The sequence below is a fragment of the Euphorbia lathyris genome, chromosome 1 (genome assembly GCF_963576675.1).
Source record: "Euphorbia lathyris chromosome 1, ddEupLath1.1, whole genome shotgun sequence".
NCBI lineage: Eukaryota > Viridiplantae > Streptophyta > Magnoliopsida > Malpighiales > Euphorbiaceae > Euphorbia > Euphorbia lathyris.
The window spans coordinates 87784367-87807404 of record NC_088910.1 but is presented as its reverse complement, the minus strand read 5'-3'; the positions used below and the strand labels follow the sequence as shown (position 1 = coordinate 87807404).

The 23038-nt window shown below is 36.5% G+C and overlaps 2 protein-coding genes across 8 annotated transcripts; one reads left to right on the top strand and one right to left on the bottom strand.

Moving 5' to 3' along the window:
- Positions 1–12978: 12978 nt before the first annotated feature.
- On the top strand, positions 12979–14995 carry LOC136205493 (two-pore potassium channel 3-like). Of its 3 annotated transcripts, XR_010675976.1 has the most exons (3): positions 12979–13988; positions 14194–14526; positions 14856–14995. XR_010675976.1 is itself a non-coding variant. In XM_065996109.1 (2 exons), the coding sequence occupies exons 1-2, from the start codon at positions 12994–12996 to the stop codon at positions 14336–14338; spliced, it is 1140 nt and encodes a 379-aa protein (XP_065852181.1). In that variant the 5' UTR covers positions 12979–12993; the 3' UTR covers positions 14339–14763. The 3 variants fall into 3 exon arrangements, 2 of the variants coding, with proteins under 2 accessions (XP_065852181.1, XP_065852190.1); XM_065996109.1 differs by lacking the exon at positions 14856–14995 and having other exon boundaries at positions 14194–14763; XM_065996118.1 differs by lacking the exon at positions 14856–14995 and having other exon boundaries at positions 14146–14336.
- On the bottom strand, positions 14890–22823 carry LOC136205505 (uncharacterized). Of its 5 annotated transcripts, XM_065996155.1 has the most exons (6): positions 22565–22823; positions 21887–22086; positions 18583–18921; positions 18404–18474; positions 17994–18056; positions 14890–15108 (listed from the first exon to the last, which is right to left on the bottom strand). In XM_065996155.1, exons 1-5 carry the CDS (start codon positions 22704–22706, stop codon positions 18029–18031), a joined length of 780 nt encoding a protein of 259 aa, XP_065852227.1. In that variant the 5' UTR covers positions 22707–22823; the 3' UTR covers positions 14890–15108; positions 17994–18028. The 5 variants fall into 5 exon arrangements, with proteins under 5 accessions (XP_065852227.1, XP_065852219.1, XP_065852211.1 ...); XM_065996147.1 differs by having other exon boundaries at positions 14890–16546; positions 18404–18921; positions 22565–22821; XM_065996139.1 differs by having other exon boundaries at positions 18404–18921; positions 22565–22821.
- Between the last annotated feature and the right edge of the window lie 215 nt (positions 22824–23038).

Genomic DNA, 23038 nt, shown 5'->3' with positions numbered 1-23038 from the left:
ATTTATTTACCTAAATTAAATATTTCGTTCCGCTGCGGGGTTTTCCCTAACAAATTGGTATCAGAGCCAATTAATATTTATTTTGGGATCTACTATGGCGACAACAAAATTTGATATCGAGAAGTATGATCGTACTATCAGCTTTGCCTTATGGCAAGTCAAGATGAAAGCTATTTTGACACAGAATGGATTGAGCAAGGTGTTAGCAGACGAGTTACCTCCCACGGTAACAAAGGAGAAGAAACAAGAAATGGAGGAGAAAGCTCTAGCTGCCATTCAGTTATGCTTGTCAAACGAGGTTCTGCGTGAAGTCATCCATGAGAAGACTCCTAAAGGCTTATGGGAGAAACTTGAGTCTCTCTACATGTCCAAAAACCTCACCAGCAAGCTTGTTGTGAAACATCGTCTTCACATGCTCAATATGGCGGAAGGTACATCCCTAAAGTCACACCTTGATAATTTCAGTTCAATTTTGCTGGATCTGGAAAATTTAGATATTAAATATGAAGAAGAAGATAAAGCTCTTATGTTGTTACGATCTTTACCGCCGTCTTTCAAAAATTTCCGGGAGACCATGATCTACAGTAAAAGCACTCTAACTGTAGATGAGGTTAAAGGGTGTCTATTTTCAAAAGATCTAATAGACAAAGAGCTTTCTGGTGATAGAAATGGCTCTGTAGAAAGTCTGGTTGTTAGAGGGAGATCTTCTACAAAGGATCCCAGCAGCAGCAACAACAACAATCGATCGAGATCAAAATCAAAATCCAGATACAGTAATGTGACATGCAATTACTGTAAAAAGAAAGGGCACATCAAAGCTGAATGTTTCAAGCTATAGAAGAAAAATAAAGAGAAGGTTCATAAAGAAGACAATCATGCCGAAGCCAGTGTTGCTGAAGATGAAGTAGATTGCGAAGTCTATGCCGTGTCCGACGATGGTGCTAGATCTGGACAAGGGTGGATCCTTGACTCTGCTTGCTCATTTCACATTTGCCTTCACAGAGATTGGTTCTCCTCTTATGAATCAGTAAACAGAGGAGTTGTGTTAATGGGAAATGATTCTCCTTGTAAAGTTGTTGGTATTGGTACCGTCAAAATCAAAATGCATGATGGTGTTGTCAGAACCTTGACAGATGTACGGTATGTTCCTGACATGAAGAAAAACCTTATCTCTTTATCTGCTTTAGATGACAATAATTGCAGATTTTCTGGTGGAGATGGAGTCTTGAAGGTTTTGAAAGGTGCTCTAGTCGTAATGAAAGCCAGAAAAGTTGGAAGATTGTACGTGTTACAAGGTTCAACAGCCACGGGTGTTGCTGCAGTTTCCTCTTCCATGCCGGAGTCAGAAATTACCAAATTGTGGCACATGAGGCTCGGCCACATGAGTGAGAAAGGCTTGTCCATGTTAAGTCAACGAGGTCTCCTTTGTGGTCAACATACGTCCAAGTTGGAGTTTTGTGAGCATTGCATTTTTGGCAAACACAAACGAGTCAGTTTCAATACTGGTGTTCATCAAACAAAATGCACTTTGGATTATATCCATTCAGATCTATGGGGGCCTGCACGTGTTCCTTCAAAAGGTGGCGCTCGATATATGATTACCTTCATTAACGATTACTCCAGGAAGGTTTGGGCTTATTTCTTGAAGCAGAAAAATGATGCCTTTGCCACTTTCAAGCAATGGAAGGCCTTGGTGGAAAACCAAACTGGTAAGAAGATCAAGCGTCTCCACACTGATAATGGTCTAGAATTTTGCAATGATGAATTCAACACATTTTGTAAAGATATGGGCATCTCTAGACATCTCACAGTTCCAGGAACACCACAACAAAATGGTGTAGCTGAGCGGATGAACAGAACTCTATTGGAAAAGGTTCGTTGTATGTTATCAAATTCCGGCTTATCTCAAGACTTTTGGGCTGAAGCAGCTTTAACAGCTTGTCATTTAGTGAATCGTTCTCCGTCTGCTTCAATTAATTGTAAAACTCCTGAAGAGGTATGGTCTAGAAAACCCGCTGATTATTCTGATTTGAGGATTTTTGGATGTCCTGTTTATGTTCATGTGAATGATGGAAAGTTGGAGCCCAGATCTAAAAAGGGCATTTTTCTCGGCTATCCTCCTGGTGTAAAGGGATATAAAGTTTGGCTTCTTGATCCCAAGTCACCAAAATCTGTAATCAGTAGAAATGTTGTATTTAATGAATATGTCATGCTTCATCCAAAGGAGTCTTCAGTCACTTCTAACACCAAGATACAGAATTCTGATAAGCAGGTGGAGGTTCAAGTTGAGGTGGAGAATTCATTCTCTCCATTGAATGAACAATTGACGGAGTCTGCCGAAGTAGAAGAATCTACAGCTATTGAAGAGGAGCATCCAGTTGCTAGAAGCAGGCCAGAAAGAGAAAGAAAACAACCTCTAAGGTTAGCAGACTATGTCACTTTTGCCTGTGTTGCTGCACAAGAGACTGAAGGAGTTGGCGATCCTTCAACATATTCAGAAGCCATGTCCGGTGATGATTCTGGAAAATGGTTGATAGCCATGCAAGAGGAGGTGGAATCTCTTCACAAAAATAAAACGTGGGAATTGGTGAAACCGCCAAAGAACAAGAAGATTATCGGTTGTAAATGGGTCTTCAAACGAAAAGATGGCATTCCGGGCGTTGAAGATGCTCGATACAAGGCACGATTGGTAGCTAAGGGCTATAGTCAAGTACAAGGAGTTGATTTTAATGATGTTTTCTCCCCTGTTGTTAAACATAGCTCTATTCGTGTTTTGCTTGCATTGGTTGCTATAAATGATTTGGAGTTGGAACAACTCGATGTCAAAACTGCCTTCTTACATGGAGAACTTGAGGAGAAAATCTATATGCAACAACCTGAAGGTTTTGAAATCGAAGGCAAAGAAGACCATGTTTGCTTGTTGCGGAAATCACTATATGGGTTAAAGCAGTCTCCTCGACAGTGGTATAAGCGGTTTGATTCCTTTATGATTGGGCATGGTTATTTTAGGAGCCAATATGATAGTTGTGTTTATTTCACAAAACTTCCAAATGGCTCATTTGTTTATTTGTTACTCTATGTTGATGATATGCTTATTGCTGCCAAGGATATGTCTGATATCAACAGATTAAAAGCAGACTGAGCAGTGAATTCGAGATGAAAGATTTGGGAGCTGCCAAGAAGATTCTTGGTATAGAGATCTATAGAGATAGAGCTGCAGGAACACTTTGTTTAACTCAGAGAAGTTTTGTTGAAAAAGTGTTGGAGAGATTTGGCATGAAAAATGCTAAACCTGTAAGTACTCCACTTGCTGCTCATTTCAGACTTTCTGCTGATATGTGTCCACAGTCCAAAATGGATATTGAATATATGTCACATGTACCTTACTCTAGTGCGGTTGGTAGTATCATGTACGCGATGGTTTGTATTCGTCCTGACATTTCACATGCAGTTAGTGTAGTCAGTAGATATATGTCCAATCCTGGTAAAGATCATTGGAATGCCGTGAAATGGATTCTGAGATATTTAAGGGGTACTACTAATGATTGTTTAAAATTTGGAAGGAGTGAGAATATGGTGGCAGGTTATGTTGATTCAGACTATGCGGGTGATCTTGACAGAAGAAGATCCATTACAGGTTATGTGTTTACTCTTGGTAGCAGTGCCATCAGTTGGAAAGCTACTTTACAGCCTACAGTTGCATTGTCCACTACAGAAGCAGAATATATGGCTGTAGTTGAAGCTGTAAAAGAAGCTATTTGGCTACGAGGCTTAGTTGGTGAGCTCAGTTCAAATTTGCAGAAGATTTTCGTTCACTGTGATAGCCAGAGTGCTATATATTTGACGAAGGATCAGATGTTTCATGAAAGAACGAAACACATTGATGTGAAGTACCATTTTATTCGAGATGTTATTTCTGAAGGAAATATTACAGTTAGTAAAATTGGTACTGCAGATAATCCAGCCGACATGATGACGAAGCCTCTTCCAACAACTAAGTTCAAGCATTGCTTGAACTTGATCGGTATTAGCAATAAGTGAGCTGGCCCGAAAGGGCATTACGGCGAAGGAAGACTTTTGGTGAAATTTCAAATCAAGGTGGAGATTTGTATGAATGCTTTGAAATTAGTATGAATACTTTGAATTTCAATTCAAACCATGTTGAACTTTGAACACCAATTAAATTTGTCAAAGTTCACATTTATCCCTTTTCTTTCCCTTTGTTCACACATTATTTTTCTTTGTATTCACACTCCAAAATTTGCCTATAAATACCATGCATCGGCATAGGTTTTTTGGGCATCCTAGCAATTGATGTTAGATTGCTAGTTTGAGTGATATTCTCCAAGAGAGAATTGTGAGGTTTTGGGTGTATTGGGGTTAAGGGTTTTGGGTGTACCACTTTTGTCTCTCTAGTGGAATAATTTTCGGTCTCCTTCGCCCGTGGACTAGGCACACCGCCGAACCACGTAAATCCTTTGTGTCATTTACTTTATTGTTCTTTTATTTTGTTGTCAATTTATTTACCCAAATTAAATATTTCGTTCCGCTGCGGGGTTTTCCCTAACAGAGTAGAATGGGTTAAAGGTTTGCAGTTAAAGATTTATGTGTCAATTTCTCGCTGAAACAATATTTGTAATACTTTACATGTGAGATAATTTGTAAAGTCTGTTTTTTAATTGTTCCAAATCGTTTACTGCTCAAAACCAGAGCCGCTTAGGCACTCGAAATCGAGAATCCGTCCCAATTTTCGCTAATTAGTCCGTCTGGATGCTGTCTAGAATCCGTCTGGATGCTGTCTAGGTCGCCTAAGCGACGGTGAATAAAAGTAATTATTATTGTTATGAACCAATTGAATTAAAAGTTCAAGCTGATAGTTAAAGGTTCACTTCATATTAATATCTGACACACCTTCACACGTGAATGACTACTGAGTTTGAAGCGTGCACAACACAAGTCTATATCCACTTGGTCAAACTATTCTGATATGATGTTATGGAACTAATTAAACTAAAGTTTAAGGTGATAGTTAAAGGTCCATTGCATATTAATATTTGACAATTATTATTAATTGTTTTTTGCTATATTATAATTCACTTTCAAACACTGTCGTATGATTATTTTTTAATATTTTTTAATTGCGTTCTCTATTTGTTTTTATGATACGGTTTAAGACTTTAAAGATATTGTTTAATAACTTTGGTGAATTATATTACTTTTAAACATTATATATATTTTTATTTGATTGTTTCAAAAAGAAGGAGGAGAGAGGAGGGTGAAGCGAAAGAAAAAATTTAAAAAAAATTAGAAATTTTAATTTCCGAGGATACCCACATGCCATGTCAACAATTTAACAGAATTTTGGCTGTTTCTTTGATTTTGTTAACGGTGACAACCACAAGGTTGTGTTTATAAAAAAAAATACCACATGTACTTTTTTTTGTAATTAACCCTTGAATTTATTAAATAGTTTATCAACATTGCTATCTATATGTTTATGACTAGTAATGGATTCTCTTTCATAGAACTGAACCTAGTTTTAAAATAGTTGAATTCATTAAATATTTTATTAACATTTATATAATATTATATTAACATAATATATAGCATTTTCAATTTAACTACATAAATAGTTGGAATTCAGGTTTCAAAAAAAAATAGTTGGAATTCAAATTTTTAAGTTTCTAACACTTTATCACATAGGTTCAGAAAAAAAAAAAACACTTTATCACATGATTCACATCTGTAAATCATAGTTAAATTCTTTAGAAAATTACTTTTATAATTTTTTAGGTTAAATTTATCAGACTGTAATTTAATTTTATATCAACTCATTAAAAATACATTCATTCAAAAAAAATGTTGGAACCGAAGTACCGAACTGAACTGAACAGTTCAGTTTCGTTTCGTTTTTTCATCATTAGTTCAATTTGATCTTTATTTTTTATATATTGTTCGGTTTTCAAATCAAACCGACCGTTGAAGACCCCTTCACTCCATCCTAAGGGAGGTTAAACCATTAGTTCAATTTGATCTTTATTTTCTTTTATATTGTTCGGTTTTCAACTCAAATGTTAGAATCATTAATTGTTAGTGGAATCCATTTAATATACTTTTGTAACAAATAAAATACTTTTTATTGAATTAATAAATCAGTATCCAAAATCTAATACATTATATCTAGAAGAATTAAGGGTCAACTTAAAATCGTCTCCAAATTATAGTGAAAATTGAATTTTAGATGTCAACGCACTGTTTAAATTGGCATATTCTCAAATTTTAAATATTAAAACTCATTGTATTTACATTAATTTGTCAACTTGAAAGCCAAGTTGACACTTAGGCCCCATTTGTTCACCAAAAAATATGGGTGTTGTTAAACCTAGCCACTAATTCCCATCCCTAGCCTCATGAAATGACCAAACTACCCTTATTGGTTTTAGTCTTTGAAATTATTTTTTTCTCTCTACGAAACACGGGCGTGTGGCTATCACATGCCTCACCACGTGGTGAGGCGTGATAGTCACATGCCTCACCATGTGGTGAGGCGTGACAGCCACATGCCTCACCACGTGGTGGGGCATGTGAACATCACGCCCCACCACATGGTGAGGCGTGATAGCCACATGCCTCACCACGTGGTGAGGCGTGATGTTCACATGCCCCACGTGTGATTTTTTTTTTCAATTTTAGATTTTAATTATTATTATTCTAAAAAATTATAAATATTATAATTGTTCTAAAAAAATCTAAATATTATAATTATTAACATTATAATTTGAATTATAATTATTAACATTATAATTTTTTTTTGGTAGAAACAGGAAAAGAAAACAAACAAAGAACAACTAGCCCGGGACCAGCCTAGAAAGACTGACCCCAATCCTATCTTCTGCCAGAAGAGAATAGAGGTAGATGGGGGGATCAGAAAGGGTAGAAACACCTAACAACCCCTCATGACCAGCAGCCGCCAAGCGATCTGCTACCCGGTTCTGCTCCCTGTAGATGTGGTTAAAGTTTACATACTCAAAGGAAGGAAGAAGCCTTAAGATGGCTTTGATTAGGTTTTGGTTGTTGAGACAAGTAGCCTGGTTTTCAGAAATCCTTTTGACCACCTCCAAGTTGTCCGATTCCACAGATAACCGTCTAACGCCCAGATGAATAGCCAGATTAATCCCTGAGAGAATACCCCAAAGTTCAGCCGAAAAGGATGAACCCATCCCAAGATTATGGGTGAAACCAGCCAGCCAAGCGCCCCCTGCATCACGAAGAACACCCCCGGCAGCAATTTTCCCATTACTAAGGCAGGAACCATCCGTATTCAGTTTCACAAAACCTTCTCTAGGTTTGATCCAGCCAACAAGATGAATCTCTCTTTTCTGGGTAGAGCTGATTAGGGTATCGTTTTTGAAGCTCTCAGTAATATCAGAGAGTTTTTTAGAGAAGAAATCAAGTAAATTAGGAACAAGGATAGATTTATCAGCAAAGATCTCCTCGTTCCTCCACTTCCAAATATGGTAACAGATAATAGCAAAGAAGATATCACCATTATCCATGTCAGCTAAAAGTCTCCCATTAACACCTTTAGAGAACCAGTCATCCTCTGAAAGAGCCATGAAGGGAGGAAGAGAGTGATGAGGGAGAATTTTCTTCCAAACCTCTTTACTATTGGGACAATCCCTCAGAGCGTGGCACAAAGTTTCAACATGGACACTGCATCTACTGCAGGCTCCAGAATCCGCCAAGTGACGCCTGTGTCTATCTGAATTAGTGAGCAACCTGTTTTTTTTACTCCCAACCAAAGGAAACTCCTAATACGATAAGGGATCTTAAGGGCCCAAATGGTTTTCCAAATATCTGATAGAGGATCAGCCCTGTTAGGGGTAAAGGCTTCGTAGGCAGATTTACAAGAGAAAGTACCATTGCTGGTAAAAGCCCAACAATGCTTCTCTTTGTCTTCCTCTTGATTGCTAATTTTGACTCCTCTAATTTTAAGAAGGGTCTCAAGATTGAAGAAGGTATCAAATTTGGACCAGATCCAGTCACCTTCTGAATTCACAACATCAGCAATTTTCCAACTTTGGGCAATGCTAGGCGGGGCCGAGCTACACACCTCTATAAGCGGCTTGCCACCAATCCAAGTGTCAAACCAGAAACTGATGGCCTTACCATTACCAACCTCCAGGCCAATCCCTGTGCAGAACTCAGCAAACACAGCGCTAAGACCTTTCCAGAGGAAAGAACAACTGACAACTCTCTCCTTCGGGCCACCAAAAATTTTGTCCTTTCGATACTTGCCACAGAGCAGACGAACCCAAAGAGAGGAAGGATTTTGCCACATTCTCCAGAGAAGTTTCATTAACAGGACTTTATTGTTATCCTTGGCTTGTCTGATGCCAAGACCCCCCCCCCCCTATTTTTTGCCTGGAAGACCTCTTTCCAAGGAACCAGGTGGATCTTTTTACCTTCTCCAGAATTTCCCCAAAGGAAGCGCCGGTTAATTTTATCAAGCTCGTTAAGAACCGGCTCAGGGAGCTTACAAGCTTGCATGATATGGTTCGGAGCCGCACAGTTGACAGACTGGATTAAAGTAAGACGGCCTGCAAGGGAAAGAGAATTGGCCTTCCAACTTGCACATAAACTGTTGGTTTTATCCAGAGTGTCTTTAAAAGAGTTTTTGGAAACCTTGTCACTATGAAGAGGGACCCCAAGATATTTCCCCAAAGACTGGGTAATGGGAATGCCAGAGAGGTCACTGAGCCTTCTACACCTGCCATTGTCCATGTTCTTAGAACACATCATACAAGATTTTTGGATATTAATTTTCTGGCCAGAAGCACTACAGAAGCGATTAAGGATATCCATCACCACCCTAATTTGCTCCTCATTACCTTCCACAAACAACATCACATCATCTGCGAAGAAAAGGTGGGTAATAGGAGGGCACTGTTTATTGATGGAAACCGGGTGGAGGATCCCCTTCTCAACTGCGTCAAGGATCATATGCGATAATCTTTCCATAGCAATCACAAAAAGGAAGGGGCTCATAGGATCACCTTGGCGAATACCTCTAGAGGGGGAGAACTCCTCAGACATATCTCCATTGATCATAACCTGAAAAACCGGAGAGGAAATGCAACTTTCAATTAACTTTCTCCAGTTTTCCGGGATACTAGCTTTAGATAAACTATCTAGAAGGAAGCTCCAATTTAATCGATCATAAGCTTTCTCCAGGTCAAGCTTGAGAGCCACGATCCCTTTCCTACCTTTCTTCATCTTCATGGAGTGGACCATTTCCTGGGCAATGACAATATTGTCCATCATTTGTCTACCAGGGACAAAACTTCCTTGATTCTGACTAATAATATCCGGAAGGATTCTCCGGATTCTATTAGCCACAATCTTAGTGATAGCTTTATAAAGCACATTGCAAAGACTGATAGGCCTCATCTGAAGAAAGGAGGAAAGCTTCTCAACTTTAGGGATAAGAACTAGGAGGGTATTATTAACCAGCCTAATATCGTTGGAACCACCAAAAACACCTAACACAAAACTGTAAATGCTCTCCTTCACAGTGTCCCAGTGTTTATGGTAGAAGCTAGCAGGGATACCATCAATCCCTGGGGCCTTAGTAGAACCGATGCTGGAGAACGCCAGATCAATTTCTTTCAGGACAATAGGCTAGAAAGCTTCCTTCATAGCTTCCTCCCCAATTCTAGGAAAGGTAATCTCGGACTGGGCTTCCATCAAGTCAACTGTTTCTTCTTTAAAGAGGTCTTTGTAGAAGTCCAGGGCAAGGCGCCTAATATCTTCTTCCTCAAAGGTCCAAACACCATTGGGGTCTTTGATGGCATCGATCCTATTCCTCTGTCTCCTAATAATTATAGAAAGATGGAAAAACCTGATATTCCGGTCTCCATCTTTAATCCAAGCCTTCCTAGATTTCTGGAACCAAAGAAGCTCTTCCTGTCTAAGGACAGCGTCCAACTCATTCTGGAGGGATCTAAGTTGACAGTTGAGACTATGGTCAAAGTGGACCTCCAAACAACGTTGGATACCCTCCATCCTTCTCAAAAGCTTGTTCTTCCTTCTAATAATATGGCCAAAGATGTTCTTATTCCAGTCTTCCACCTTCTTCTTGAAACCATCAGCAGCACGGAGAACATCAGAGTGAGGATGCCAATTATCCTTAACAAAGTTTTTAAACTCATGATGAGTATCCCAAGCAACAAGATATCTAAAAGGTCTGTTCCCTTTAATCCGATTACTCTTAACCAGATTAATGAGGATAGGACAATGGTCAGAGTGACGGAAAGGAAGGTTAATCACATTGACCTCAGGAAAGCGATATATAGCAGCAGTATTAGCGTAGACTTTATCCAATCGAACAATGTGAGGCGTGATGTTCACATTCCCACGTGTGAATTTTTTTTCCAATTTTACATTTTAATTATTATTATTCTAAACAATTATAAATATTATAATTATTCTAAAAAATTCTAAATATTATAATTATTAACATTATAATTTGAATTATAATTATAAACATTATAATTAAATAATATACATTAAGTATCAAACATGTGTTAAAATTAGGGGTGCACACAAAAATCCGTAAAACCGAAAAACCGAAAAACCAAACCGAAACCAAACTGAAAATAAGGTTAACTGAAACCGATGGACTAGTGTACGGTTTTTAATTTTAAAAATAGTGGTTAATGGTTACGGTTACGGTTTTCATATTCTAAAAACCGCGGTTAACCGAAACCGACCGAATTCAATTAAATATATAAAAATATATTTATTTATATTTATATTTATCCATATAATTATACTTTATCCCACTTAAAATAAATAAACGGATCAATAGCAAAATTTAATAAGAAACACTAATTATTTTCGGTGATTAAGACTCAATGATAGAATATTTCATTCCAAATGTTGTGTACTATCAAATTTGTCATAAAGTAGATAATTAGTGAAATTAATATAAATGGATAGGGCTTAGTTGGTAAAGCACGGATGATAAGAATTCTAGTTCAAAAAACATAGTAATTTAATGCTTTAAAGAGTTGTTGTAAGGGAAAAATCCAGTGTGCAATCCATAGTCCACACTTACATAATGCACACATATCTCTCTATGTTGTTAATCTCTTCAACTCGCCATTAACCCATCGTTCCACTCACAATAAAAATAAAAATTATTATTATTATTATTATTTTATTTACTAATGGTTAGAAACCGAAATAATTGGTTAACCGATTAGTGGTTAACCGAATTTAGTGGACTAGTGTATGGTTAGTGTTTTCAAAAAACCGATAAAATGGTTAACCGACCGAATTAACCTTAATGGACTGGTTAACCGACCACGTGCACCCCTAGTTAAAATGTGTTAAAAACGATAAGTTCTAAAGAATTCTAAATATTAACAAATTACAACAAGCCAATTCGTCCGGTTCCATTCATCAATGAATCGATGTGTGATAGATTTAAGAAAGACTGTTCACATGCTCACGTGTGAATTTATTTTTCCAATTTTACATTTTAATTACTATTATTCCATGGAACCGAACGAATTGACTTGTTGTAATTTTTTAATATATAAAATTGTTAAGAACTTATTGTTTTTAGGGTTAAGGTGCATGAATACCCCTAACGTTTTAGGTCAGGAGCAATTTTACCCGTAACATCTAAAATGGTACAATTTTATCCCTAGTGTTGGACGCCAAGAGCAATTTTACCCCCAACGTTGATAAATTGGGTCAATTTGAGAAACAATTTATAAATGTTAATCTCCAATTTTATTATTAAATTATAAAAAACATTATATCATTGTTTAGAACAAATTGATATGCAATTCGTGCAAAATAAAGAAAAAAAATGATTGTATTTTATAATAGTGTCTGAAATTGATCCAATGTTAATAATTATAATTCAAATTATAATGTTCATAATTATAATATTTACAATTTGTTAGAATAATTATAGTATTTATAATTGTTTAGAATAATAATAATTAAAATGTAAAATTAGAAAGAAAAAAAATTCTCACGTAGGCATGTGAAGAATATGCCTCCACCACAGGTGGGGCGTATGAACATCACGCCCCACCATAGGTGGAGGCATATTGTTCATATGCCTCCACCTATGGTGGGGCGTGATGTTCATACGTCCCACCTGTGGTGGAGGCATATTCTTCACATGCCGACACCGAAAACTTGATTTTTAAAAAATCATTCGATTTTACTTACAACAATCGTAAATAAAACATATTTTTGAATAAAATTATGTATCATTAGTCATTTCCCATGTTTTTTCTTTACCAAATTAGTCCGGATTAGATTTTAGAGAGCTTTGTGTTTTTGAGAGGATTTGAAAATTTGAGAAGATGAGTGAATTTGTTGAAAGGGCAATTTCGTCTTTTCATGGGGCTAGGGGTGGGAAATGGTGGCTAGGTTTAGTAATCCACAAAAATATTGAGATGAATTTTTTTTCTTCTGAATTTTTGATATTTGTTTGCTTAATAAAATAAATCAATTGAATTTTTTTTATTAGTCAGCAGAAAAATATACAAGTGACATTTTCCCAACTCTATACAATTTCTTTCCGTTTTTTGGTATTATAATCAAACACCGGAAAATATTTCTTTTCTAACAAAATATTTTGCCTGTAATATTTCCCAAAATACAATATTTTTCGGTAACAATTGGAGTCTTAAGATTGGATTTGGGTTAAATTAATAATGGTTTCCAACTTTATGGATGATTTTGAGTTTTTGACCCTTAATTCCTATTTAGAAAGAAAAAATATTATAGTTTTGGGGGTAAGACCGTTAGATATCAACTACCATGAAAACCAAACCTTCTTTTTTTGTCTTTAATGGCTTGACTCGTTGTTTAAGGCTGTAGTTTTGGACAAAGTAGATTAACATCACACCACATTTCCTCATTTTCATATTCATAACATAACATAACCCTTTTGCTGATTGAAATATGGATCAACCTTTTCTCCCCAAAACAATACAAGAAGATTCTTCAACCAGACCTCTACCATTACCACCCACTTGGGTTCCTTCTGCTTACATTGATGTAATAACCAATAATGACTCCATTTTTCCTATCATCAAGACCCCTAATTCTTCCTATGCTAACATTCTATCCACTTTGAACAGAAAGACAAGAAACCTAACTCACAGATCACATTCTGCTCCATCTTTAATCTCTCAAGACAAAGAAACAAACTCAACCGATTCTTTAGACCCCCGACCGCCTCCAAAAGCAACTCCACTTATCGTCCGCCAAGCATTTCTCAGCGTGGCTATATATTTACTTGCTGTAGTTGTTATATTCATGATCAGTGGAAGCTTTAAGGGCACTACAACAGTCAAACCAGTTGATGCTTTGTACTTTACAGTTGTTACACTATGCACAATAGGATTTGGTGATATTGTTCCTGACTCTACATTTACCAAGCTTTTCACATGTGCGTCAATTTTGGTGGGTTTCGGGTTTGTTGATATTCTGCTAAATGGGTTAGTAACTTATATTTGTGATAGGCAAGAGGCTGTGTTATTGAGTGCTGTTGATGGAAATAGATTCAACACGTATATGGTCGATAGAGTAAAAGGTCGAATGAGAATAAGAACAAAGGTGTGCGTAGCTTTGGCAGTTGTTATTGGTTGTATTGCTATAGGAACTGTTTCAGTGCATTTTTTGGAGGAATTGACTTGGGTTGATAGTTTTTATCTTTCTGTTACATCAGTGACAACTGTGGGTTATGGTGATTATGGTTTTACTACAACAACTGGAAGATGTTTTGCCATTATTTGGCTATTAATCAGTACATTGGCAGTTGCCAGAGCCTTTCTGTATCTGGCTGAATTGAGGATCGATAAGAGGAATCGTAGGATTGCAAACTGGGTTCTTCACAGGAAGATAACCCTTGGGGATTTAGTAGCTGCAGACCTTGACAATGATGGCTCAATCAGGTAAGTTCTTGATTTTCTTTCGAAAGTTTCTAGTTAAAAACTTAGATTGGTTCCTAAGTTTGACATTCTATGCAAGTGAAACAAGTTGGAAGTGGTTTATAGTCATTGATGATTGCTATAGTGGGTTATCTAAATTCTATGTTTTCTTATAACTTAGGTACTTTGATTGACAAGATGACCTTGTCGATTTGTCTTATGGTTGCAGCAAATCTGAATTCGTTATATACAAGCTAAAGGAGATGGGAAGAATAACAGAGAAAGACATTCTTCAGATAAGCAATCAATTTGATTCTTTAGATAGTACCAACCATGGCAAGATTACTCTTGCTGATCTAATGGAACCAGACTAAAGGGCGGCCTGGTGCACTACGCGTCCCCGCTAAGCGAGGATCCGGGGAGGGTCCCACCACAAGGGTGTACTGGGGGCAAGCCTTCCCCTGCCAATTTTTCGGCAAGAGGCCGCTCCTAAGACTCATGGTACAACTAGTTTTGAGGAGGAAGTTTTATGCGAACAGACATGCTTGTCATCCCTATCCATGTGAGATTTTTTCTTACAGCTGACAAAAATAAAAAAACAGTTGTCCATGGCTATAATTGCCAACACTGAAAAATGTCTCTTTAACAGTACAGTAAAAAAACAAGCAAATACTTGTTCAAGAAAATGTTATCTAGTGAACTGACTATATTGCTAGTCGTTTAATATAAGAAAATGTAAATCATAGACAAATCTAATATATAAAATCTATAGTTGGATCTTGGTAACCAACAGCTCAAGCTGATAGTTAACGCCCAATCATAGATCTTGTATTAATCTCTGACACTTGGTTATGATTTCGCTAATTAATATGTGCTTCACTATATTAACAGGCTTATCAAAACCAGCAATCATTGAAGAATTGGATTCAACTGAAAATCATTGATTCAATCAGTCAGTTTGAAATACTTCTACTTATTACAACTAAGGATAGGACATTGAATAGCCAAAACTACTTGGACCATTGAACTTGCAGTGGGAAAATTATGATAGGACATTAACTGAAGGATTACCTAACTTGTATATTTCTTCAAACAGACGAGCATCAAGAAAAAAGAGCTTCTTCATCTTTGAGTTCTGCTCTTCCTACAAAAATTAGTAATTCAAAGTAATAAATCTGAAAGAAACACACAAAAAGATGTGGATAGAGGGGACCAATTAACCCATGGCCCAAAGGTATGAAAGGTTTACAGAAGAAAGAACAAGATTCCAGGAGGAAATTATGGTTGGGGAGATCTGTTGTGCAGGATAGAGTTTCTGAGGAGAAATGAATTTTGGTATTCTATTGAAATTGGAATAGCAAAACTTCTGATATTTGCATTTCTTATTGCATAATCTATTCTATTGTATATAGCTTGATTTGTTTTGCAGTACCCTGTTTTGTATCAGAAGCACAGTGCTTGCCAAATGAAACTAAGAAAATTTTAGACCAATGAAAATTGTCAAAGAACCATCCAACCCAAAAGCTTATAAGTTGATTGGTAAGGTTCCAAGATTTGTTTTACTATCTTTAACAAAAATCAAGGGGTTAAGTGAAATATAAAGAAGGCCAGAAGCTAATGCTAGAGGTTGGAGGACTTGCATAAAGCAGCAGTATGCTGAAACCACTCTGTTTTAAGGTTTAATTTGAAAAAAATGAATGCACATTCTCATACTCATAGGCTTTCTACATCTGTTTATAGTATCTCATAAATTAAACTAAGAGATGCAAAAACACGTAACTTAAGAACAGTTTTAGAAGAAGCTACTTGAGATATTATCAAACAATATGAGCCTTGTGTAAGACTAATAGCTCAAGTTAATTTTTCTTGAATGGCCTCAAAACCATCTCTTCTTTCAATCATAAATTCCTGAATCAGCGTTTGAACTACATCAGAGTTGACTATTCTCACATTAAGATGACCTACATTACATAATTCTTCTAGTCAATTTGGTACCCACAAAGATAGCCTGGCAGCAAATGATCGATCCTTCATCAAGACTTTATAGTTTGAATCTGACTGAATAATGTGGGATGGATGTATGGAAAGGTAAAACTACCCAATATTGCAAAATCATTTAATATTATTACACTATAACAAAAAAACAAAAATAAAAATAACATCCAAAAAGTCATTCTCAAACTAAAATGGCTGATTACTAAACGATAAGAGGTGGTTCGAGCAACATACTCATGTTGGTTTTTTCAACTAAAGATCCTTAACTATGATGTATAGTTTTAATTCCTTCATCATTTATTTCTCAGATTTTAGTACCAATAAACTACTAAAAGCATGAGTCACACGGGATACATCATTTGAAGTTTATTTTTCAATTAAGTAAATGGAAAGACTATAAATTTCAACGAGTATCTAAACATTTCTAACCAAAAAACACTGGAAGTAGAACAGTTCTATTAGAACAAGCTATAATTCTGTTTGTTTAATAGAGGAATCTTGATTTCAGAAGAAACTTTGAGAAAAGGCCAGGTAAATTGCAGAGATTGCATGAGAAGTGGCTTTGGTTGGATTGTTGTCTTCATTTTCTAAAAAGATAAAATAAAAATTGGTTAAGATTTGCCAAATTGTTTTTGAATATTTTAAAAAGGTGAATTGTACATGAGTTTGGCAAAGACTATACAAAAGAAGGGTAATTCAACAAAGGGAAACGCGATTGACCAATAAAAAAATTCTATTAGTAGCTCTCGTCTAGATGGAACCCCATAAAATTGGATACAACTTAAACGGCTATTTTCGTGGAAGGGATAGGTGAAGATACATTTGCAATAGAGGAATTGGAGAACACTTGTTGCCTCCATAGTTGAACGATTCCATGCATCCTTTGCACAAAAAACAAGCACAAAATTGAAGTGAACCATAATATTACGCCCCAACAATTGTTGGATGAGCTGGTTGTAATTATTTCAATAGATTTACATGAATCTGAATATTAAATGTTTTTATGCTGTCTCTGCTTGTTATTTCCTTTGATATCTTTCCAGATTTTTAGGGACAGCATACGCTAATTTTCTTTTGCACATTTGAGATTTTTAGGAGTGAACTTTCTGAGTTTTAGGAATAGAATTTGCTGATTTGCAAAACTGCAATCTATTCATGTTTAAGAGTTAATTGTCTCAAATTTCCATAAAGGCCAAGGAGTATGATTTTTGTGAAGTTATTATTCTTTCTTGGAGGTTGTATAGTTCTCTCTAAATGAGCTCTAACTAGACAGATCAAGAAGAAGAAGAAAGGGAAGAAAAAGACCGAAACACAGCTTTCCTAGTAGCTGTTGGTTGATTTCTGATTGCAGGGACCGGTAACTAGATCCACAGGAATTGACCTGTAGCACTTTCACAGTCTGCCTGTCAACTTTTGTCTGTAATTTCTAACTCTTCTATCTATGGATTATGGCTGCAAGCCCTAGAAGAAGGTACCTGTTACCAGTTCCATTTTTTCATTTTAAATGCCATTTCTTTACAGATCTCATGGACCAATTGCCATGTGCCTATTTTCCGCATGATATGATACTAATAGTCGTGTAAAAATTTCAACTTGTGTATTTATTTGTTCATTTATAAGTTACATCGCAGAATGTAACTCACCCCAGGTCAGAATAGTCCCTCCCCCTGTAAAGGCTCACTTAAGACCACATATTGTTTCAGTTAAAAAAAATGCATCAACTAGATCAGATAGTATTGTGGACTCGAAAAACAACAGAACAGAGAATTGATAGAGCAAATTCAAATTTAAGGGTCTAGGTTTGGAAAAAGAGTGTAAGAAGAAATATAAATATAGTTATACAGCATCAAAAAATTTGCAAAGCAACCTACTCTTAATTTCTTCAGAAAGGAACAAACAGGCAGTTATTGTAACTCTTGAAAACTACTATAAACATGATTTCTTTCTTTCCTATACAACTACAAACTTTTTTCCTAGCATAATTTAGGCAAAATATTAAGACCTAAATCAGTTTATTTTGCGTAGAGGCCTCACCTGACAGAGGAATTCCAAATATAACTTCATGTGATTTATACCTTGTGCATAATTCTGCCAATTCTGTCAAGACACCAAATTCAGATGTTCAAAAATATTAATTCTGCTGCATCTAAGACATGGTCATGATTGTCATGTGATCATAAGATCTTGAGAAGATAAAAGATAAGCAAGGAATAAAAGGGCGGCCCGGTCGCATTACGCGTCCCCGCTGAGCAAGGGTCCGGGGAGGGGTCCCACCACAAGGGTGTATTGGGGGCAAGCCTTCCCTTGCCAATTTAATTGGCAAGAGGCCGCTCCTAAGACTCGAACCCGTGACCTCAGGTCACACGACAACAACGTTTTACCGTTGCGCCAAGGCTCGCCCTCCAAGATAAGCAAGGAATAAGGCCACAAAATTTGCCAATTACCTTTGTCTAATGGCGCATATACTCTCAAGAAGCTCTGTTGTTTGCTGCACCTTTGAATTATTTGGCTTCTCCTTATCATTTAGAATCAAGGATGAGACATTCAAAATAGTGACAAGTTCTGCTTCAATTCTACTGAGTTGTAGATCTAGGTGTTTCAAGAAGTCTTCATAAGAGGATACATTTAAGTCTGCTACTATGCTGCGTTCATCAGAAACAACCTCACTATGAGACCCCAGCTCTTTGTTCACTAGTATATTTGCTTCCCCATCTGCATAGAACTGTAGTTCTTTGTTGATGCCATCATTGAGGGAATTAGACCAATCCTCGCACTCCTTGCCTTCATCTATGACAGCAACCGTATCTTTGAGGGAATTAGCATAGTCACTGTCCTCATCACCGTCAGTTATGACTCCTAGTGTAGGAGACATAATCCGAACTGGACCAGAACCATCTTTACTGACAGCTTCAAGATCAAGATCAATATTCCCAATTAACTGGCTTTCTTTAAGAGATATGACCTAAAACAATGTACGATGAATAGGAGATTAGGTTCTGGAAAAATATAACACAGAATAACGGAAGTATGAACAGAGACATAAGATACAGTACATTCGGGTTGGAGAGATTACATAAACTTTGTGGAGGAAATCTGAAAAAGAAAATTCCTGATATTGTGATGGAATAGGCAATTTCAGGAAGGGCACTAGGAACCGTTTAAGAAGTTAAAACTATGTAAACCTTATCTTTTTGGGATATCAAGTATTTCCACTTTCAAGCTCCCAAGAACATCAATTCAGTTTATAATGTAGATCATTTATGATAGAGAACAAGCTGCCAATGTCTTAGATCAGAATAGTGGAAGGCCCAAAGTGCGCTAAGTATACACTAGGAGGGGCAAGGGCACAACAGGACATAAAGGTAATTAGTTAGTAGAATCAATTAGATATTTTGGGACTGATGAACTGGAAAGTTTTGGGGAGGTCAGGAGGGGTATTTGTTAGTGCTGGAAAGCATTTTTCAGGTATTGAGCATTTTGCTAAGTTTTCTGTTTGGCTGCTTATATAGAGGCTCTGCCTTTTGGTAGAGAAAGGGGTTGAGCCTTAGTTCCATCCATTATCTCTTTTCGGTTCTGTATTCCTTGAGTGAAACACTGCCACATCCATAAGATGTCGGTGGCGGAGATGCGTATGTTGAGATGGATGTGTGGTCACACGAGAAAGGACCGGGTGCGTAATGAAATAATTAGGACAAAAGTAGGGGTCACATCTATTGAGAATAAAATGAGAGAAAACCGACTAAGGTGGTTTGGCCATGTGAGACGTAGAGCGCTTGATGCGCCGGTTAGGAGAACCGAAGAGTGGCAAAGGGATGTAGTGGTGAGGGGTAGGGGAAGACCTAAGCAAACTTGGAGGAGGGTGATCGAGAGTGATATGAGTTTATTGGGAATTGAGGAAAATATGGTAGTGGATAGGACGGAGTGGAGGGAGCGAATCTGTGTCGCTGACACGACTTGATTTTCACGGTTTTATATGATGGTTCATGTTAGCCGACCCCGAATCATTTCGGGACTAAGGCTTTGTTGTTGTTGTTGTTGTATTGTTAATCAAAGGCTATTTCTTTCTACTATTTCTCTGTGTGTGGTTGCGAGTTCATATTACTGTTACTAACCTGTTTGGGAGTTTTGGAATATCTAGGCTTGAAGCATGCACAACACAGACCCATATTACCATGTCCTGCAATTAAATCAACAAATGGGGCAGCCAGGAATCGAACCCTGGACCACTTGGTCACACTGGCTCTGATACCATGTATGGAACCGTTTTAACCAACAGCTTAAGCTGATAGTTAAAGGTCCACTTCTTATTAATATGGTATTGATTATCAGGAGGCTTTCACACCACTTGCCAAGATTATGATTGTCCAGGTTATACTGTCACTCGTCATTAATTTAGACTTGACTATAAGACAGTTTCATGCGAAGAATGCCTTTCTTCATGGTAACTACTAACTACTAACTTGACACAAGTGAATGTGGTACAATAGAGATATCTTATAGTAGAAGTTCATATCAGTTGGCCAACATAATGACTCATGGTGTTATTAATGAACCTTTCCATACATTGTCCAAGTTGGAAATGTGTAAAATATACATCCCAACTTCAAGGGGAGAGTTAGCAGAACTTTTCCTATTCTATTTGTATATCTCTAATGATAGAGAATCTGCTACAAATAGAGCTAAAATGCCTGTTACATGGGCCATTAATTTGGAATGTCTATTCTAGAAGAGAGAAAGGGTGATGCGGTAAATAGGAGGGGAAAAATGAGCGATGCTTGGAAGAGAGAGCTGTTAGTTATATAGTACAAGCTTACAGGCTGGTGAGATAGGCATATTTAAGTTATTGTGACTGTTCGGCTCCTTGAGATAGTTAGGAGAGAAGGGGGAGATGTTTCCTGGGCAATATTCTGTATTGTTTTTTCCTTTTCATTTTTCCAACTTATATCATCAAAGTCTTCAAACATTTATCTTATTCCAATATTAATAGCAATCATCTCTTTGTGGTTAACACTTAGCATTAGCAGACACAATTTGCACAATCTCTATTGTCATTCCAAGCACCATATAGGTGTGGATTCTTTTGATGAAGATTACTTCAATAGAGTCCTAGATTTATTATTCTCTGCTTGTACACATCATATATTACACAGGAACAAAGGATTCCGAAGGACCTTCATTATTTTACACATTGAGATCTTGATCTTTTGTTTTGTGCTGACACATTGAGCTCTTAATCATTTATAAACTTATACCCTTGATCTTTTATCTGTAACCCTTGATCATTTATATATCTACCCATTGACTCCTATATAAATTGTAATTGAGTCTTTTATGTAAGAAAATAAAAGATCAAGAGTTCAAAGTATATTTTGTAAATAATCGACAGTTCAATGTGTTAAATAAAAGATTAGGGGCTCAATTTGTAAAATAGTAACGATCAAGAGCCTCAAGATGTTCTAATAATCCTAGTACAAACTCGAATCTGTTTGGAGAAAATATACAATAATCCAATCAAAGATGAACTTTCTTTATTCAATTTGTCATCTGTCATTGGCTATGAATTAACATCCATCTAGAACGTATGAACCATGGTTCCAGAGACTGTATTACATACTCAAGGAAAAATCCAATTATCCTAAAAATCTTAAAGCTCAACAAGTTAAGAATGGGTGTTGGCATCATACACATGCTTTGGAAGCAAAGATAACTAACCTAGTATGCATAAAGAATCATGGTACATGCTTCAGAGCTTTATCAAATTCATAAAACTTAATAGTGAAATCGAGACATAAAGGCACTAGTAATCTTTAAGTATTTTCTATAGTTCAACAAAAACATAGAATTCATTCAGCGCTTGCCCCTGTAGTTTATATGTTCAATTTTCTTAATTACTACATTTACTACCAAATATTACCAAGTCACTGTACCTCATTAAGTTTCGCTGCAAGTTCGTCAAACAACTCAATGCGACTCTTTGACCGTTCCATAGCTTCCATAACCTTCTTCTTCTGAAAAAGCAGTTCCCTTGCCTCATTTTCCTTCCTCGAGTTAACACTGATAGCTGCTTGTCGTTTAAGTTTCTCAGCTGCCTCTGATAATCGCATAAGTCGCAGTCTTGCACTATTTGCTGAATGGGCAACATTACTCAACTATTGAGAATCCACTGATAGAACAGTAATTTCAAATCAAATCGAGGAAATAAATCCATAATATACAACTACTGTTTAAAAAAAAAATTTAAAAAGAAGCTAAAACAATATAAGACTCTTAATGCTAAAACAGAAAACAAGATGTTATAGGTAAATAATAAGCCAACAATTAAATCTCAATTGAGAGCATTTATATTCCTAAAATTAGCATAATGCATTCGTTTGGCAGCCATTAGCACTATACACATAATCCATCTATTCGGACTAGAAGAAGCCATATGCAAAATTCATAAAAAACTAGAGATAATTAAGGAACCTCAGAAAAGCATAAACAACGAATGAGGATAATTTTTTCTAAAATCAAGAAGAGATATTAATTGCAAAATTCTCAACAATAGTGATATGCAGAAAAATCAAAATTTGCTGGTTCATCAACTGGAAAGATAGATATCTAACCTTTGGCTCTGGTGTCCTCAGCTTCTGAGTGAAGCTGATCAAGTTGGAGACGAAGCTGGTGTGGATTGTCGTTAGAAGCAGCGCATATAGGCCTCAGCAGAGGCCTACAAGGTACAATAATGGCTATACTGCGGAATATCATCTTCACCTCTTTTGAAACTATAACAGTAACAGAACAGGATATGATATGATATGATAGGGATTGGGATAGCAGACTTTATGCTAAACTTCCAGTCCAAATCATTTTAAACCCAAATTAAGCATATATGTCAATTTTTGTAAATTTTTTTTTTTTTTTTTTTTTTTTTTTTTTTGTAATGTTGGCTCTCAATTTTATTTCATTTTGGCTTAATATGTTAGTAGCACCCGAAACTCGGTAAACAAAACTAGTGTATAAAATATCTGGTCAGTCCCGATACTTCCGTTCATTTTCTAAATCTGTGTAGTATCAGAATGAAAGAAATTTAAACAAAT

Coding starts and splice junctions, on each gene's coding strand:
- LOC136205493 (XM_065996109.1), top strand. CDS start 12,994: ATGGATCAACCTTTTCTCCCCAAAACAATACAAGAAGATTCTTCAACC. Junction 13,989..14,193: donor GACAATGATGGCTCAATCAG/GTAAGTTCTTGA, acceptor TTATGGTTGCAG/CAAATCTGAATTCGTTATAT.
- LOC136205505 (XM_065996147.1), bottom strand. CDS start 22,706: ATGATATTCCGCAGTATAGCCATTATTGTACCTTGTAGGCCTCTGCTG. Junction 18,922..21,886: donor TTGCAGCGAAACTTAATGAG/GTACAGTGACTT, acceptor ACATTGTTTTAG/GTCATATCTCTTAAAGAAAG. Junction 18,057..18,403: donor ATATGCGCCATTAGACAAAG/GTAATTGGCAAA, acceptor GTGTCTTGACAG/AATTGGCAGAATTATGCACA.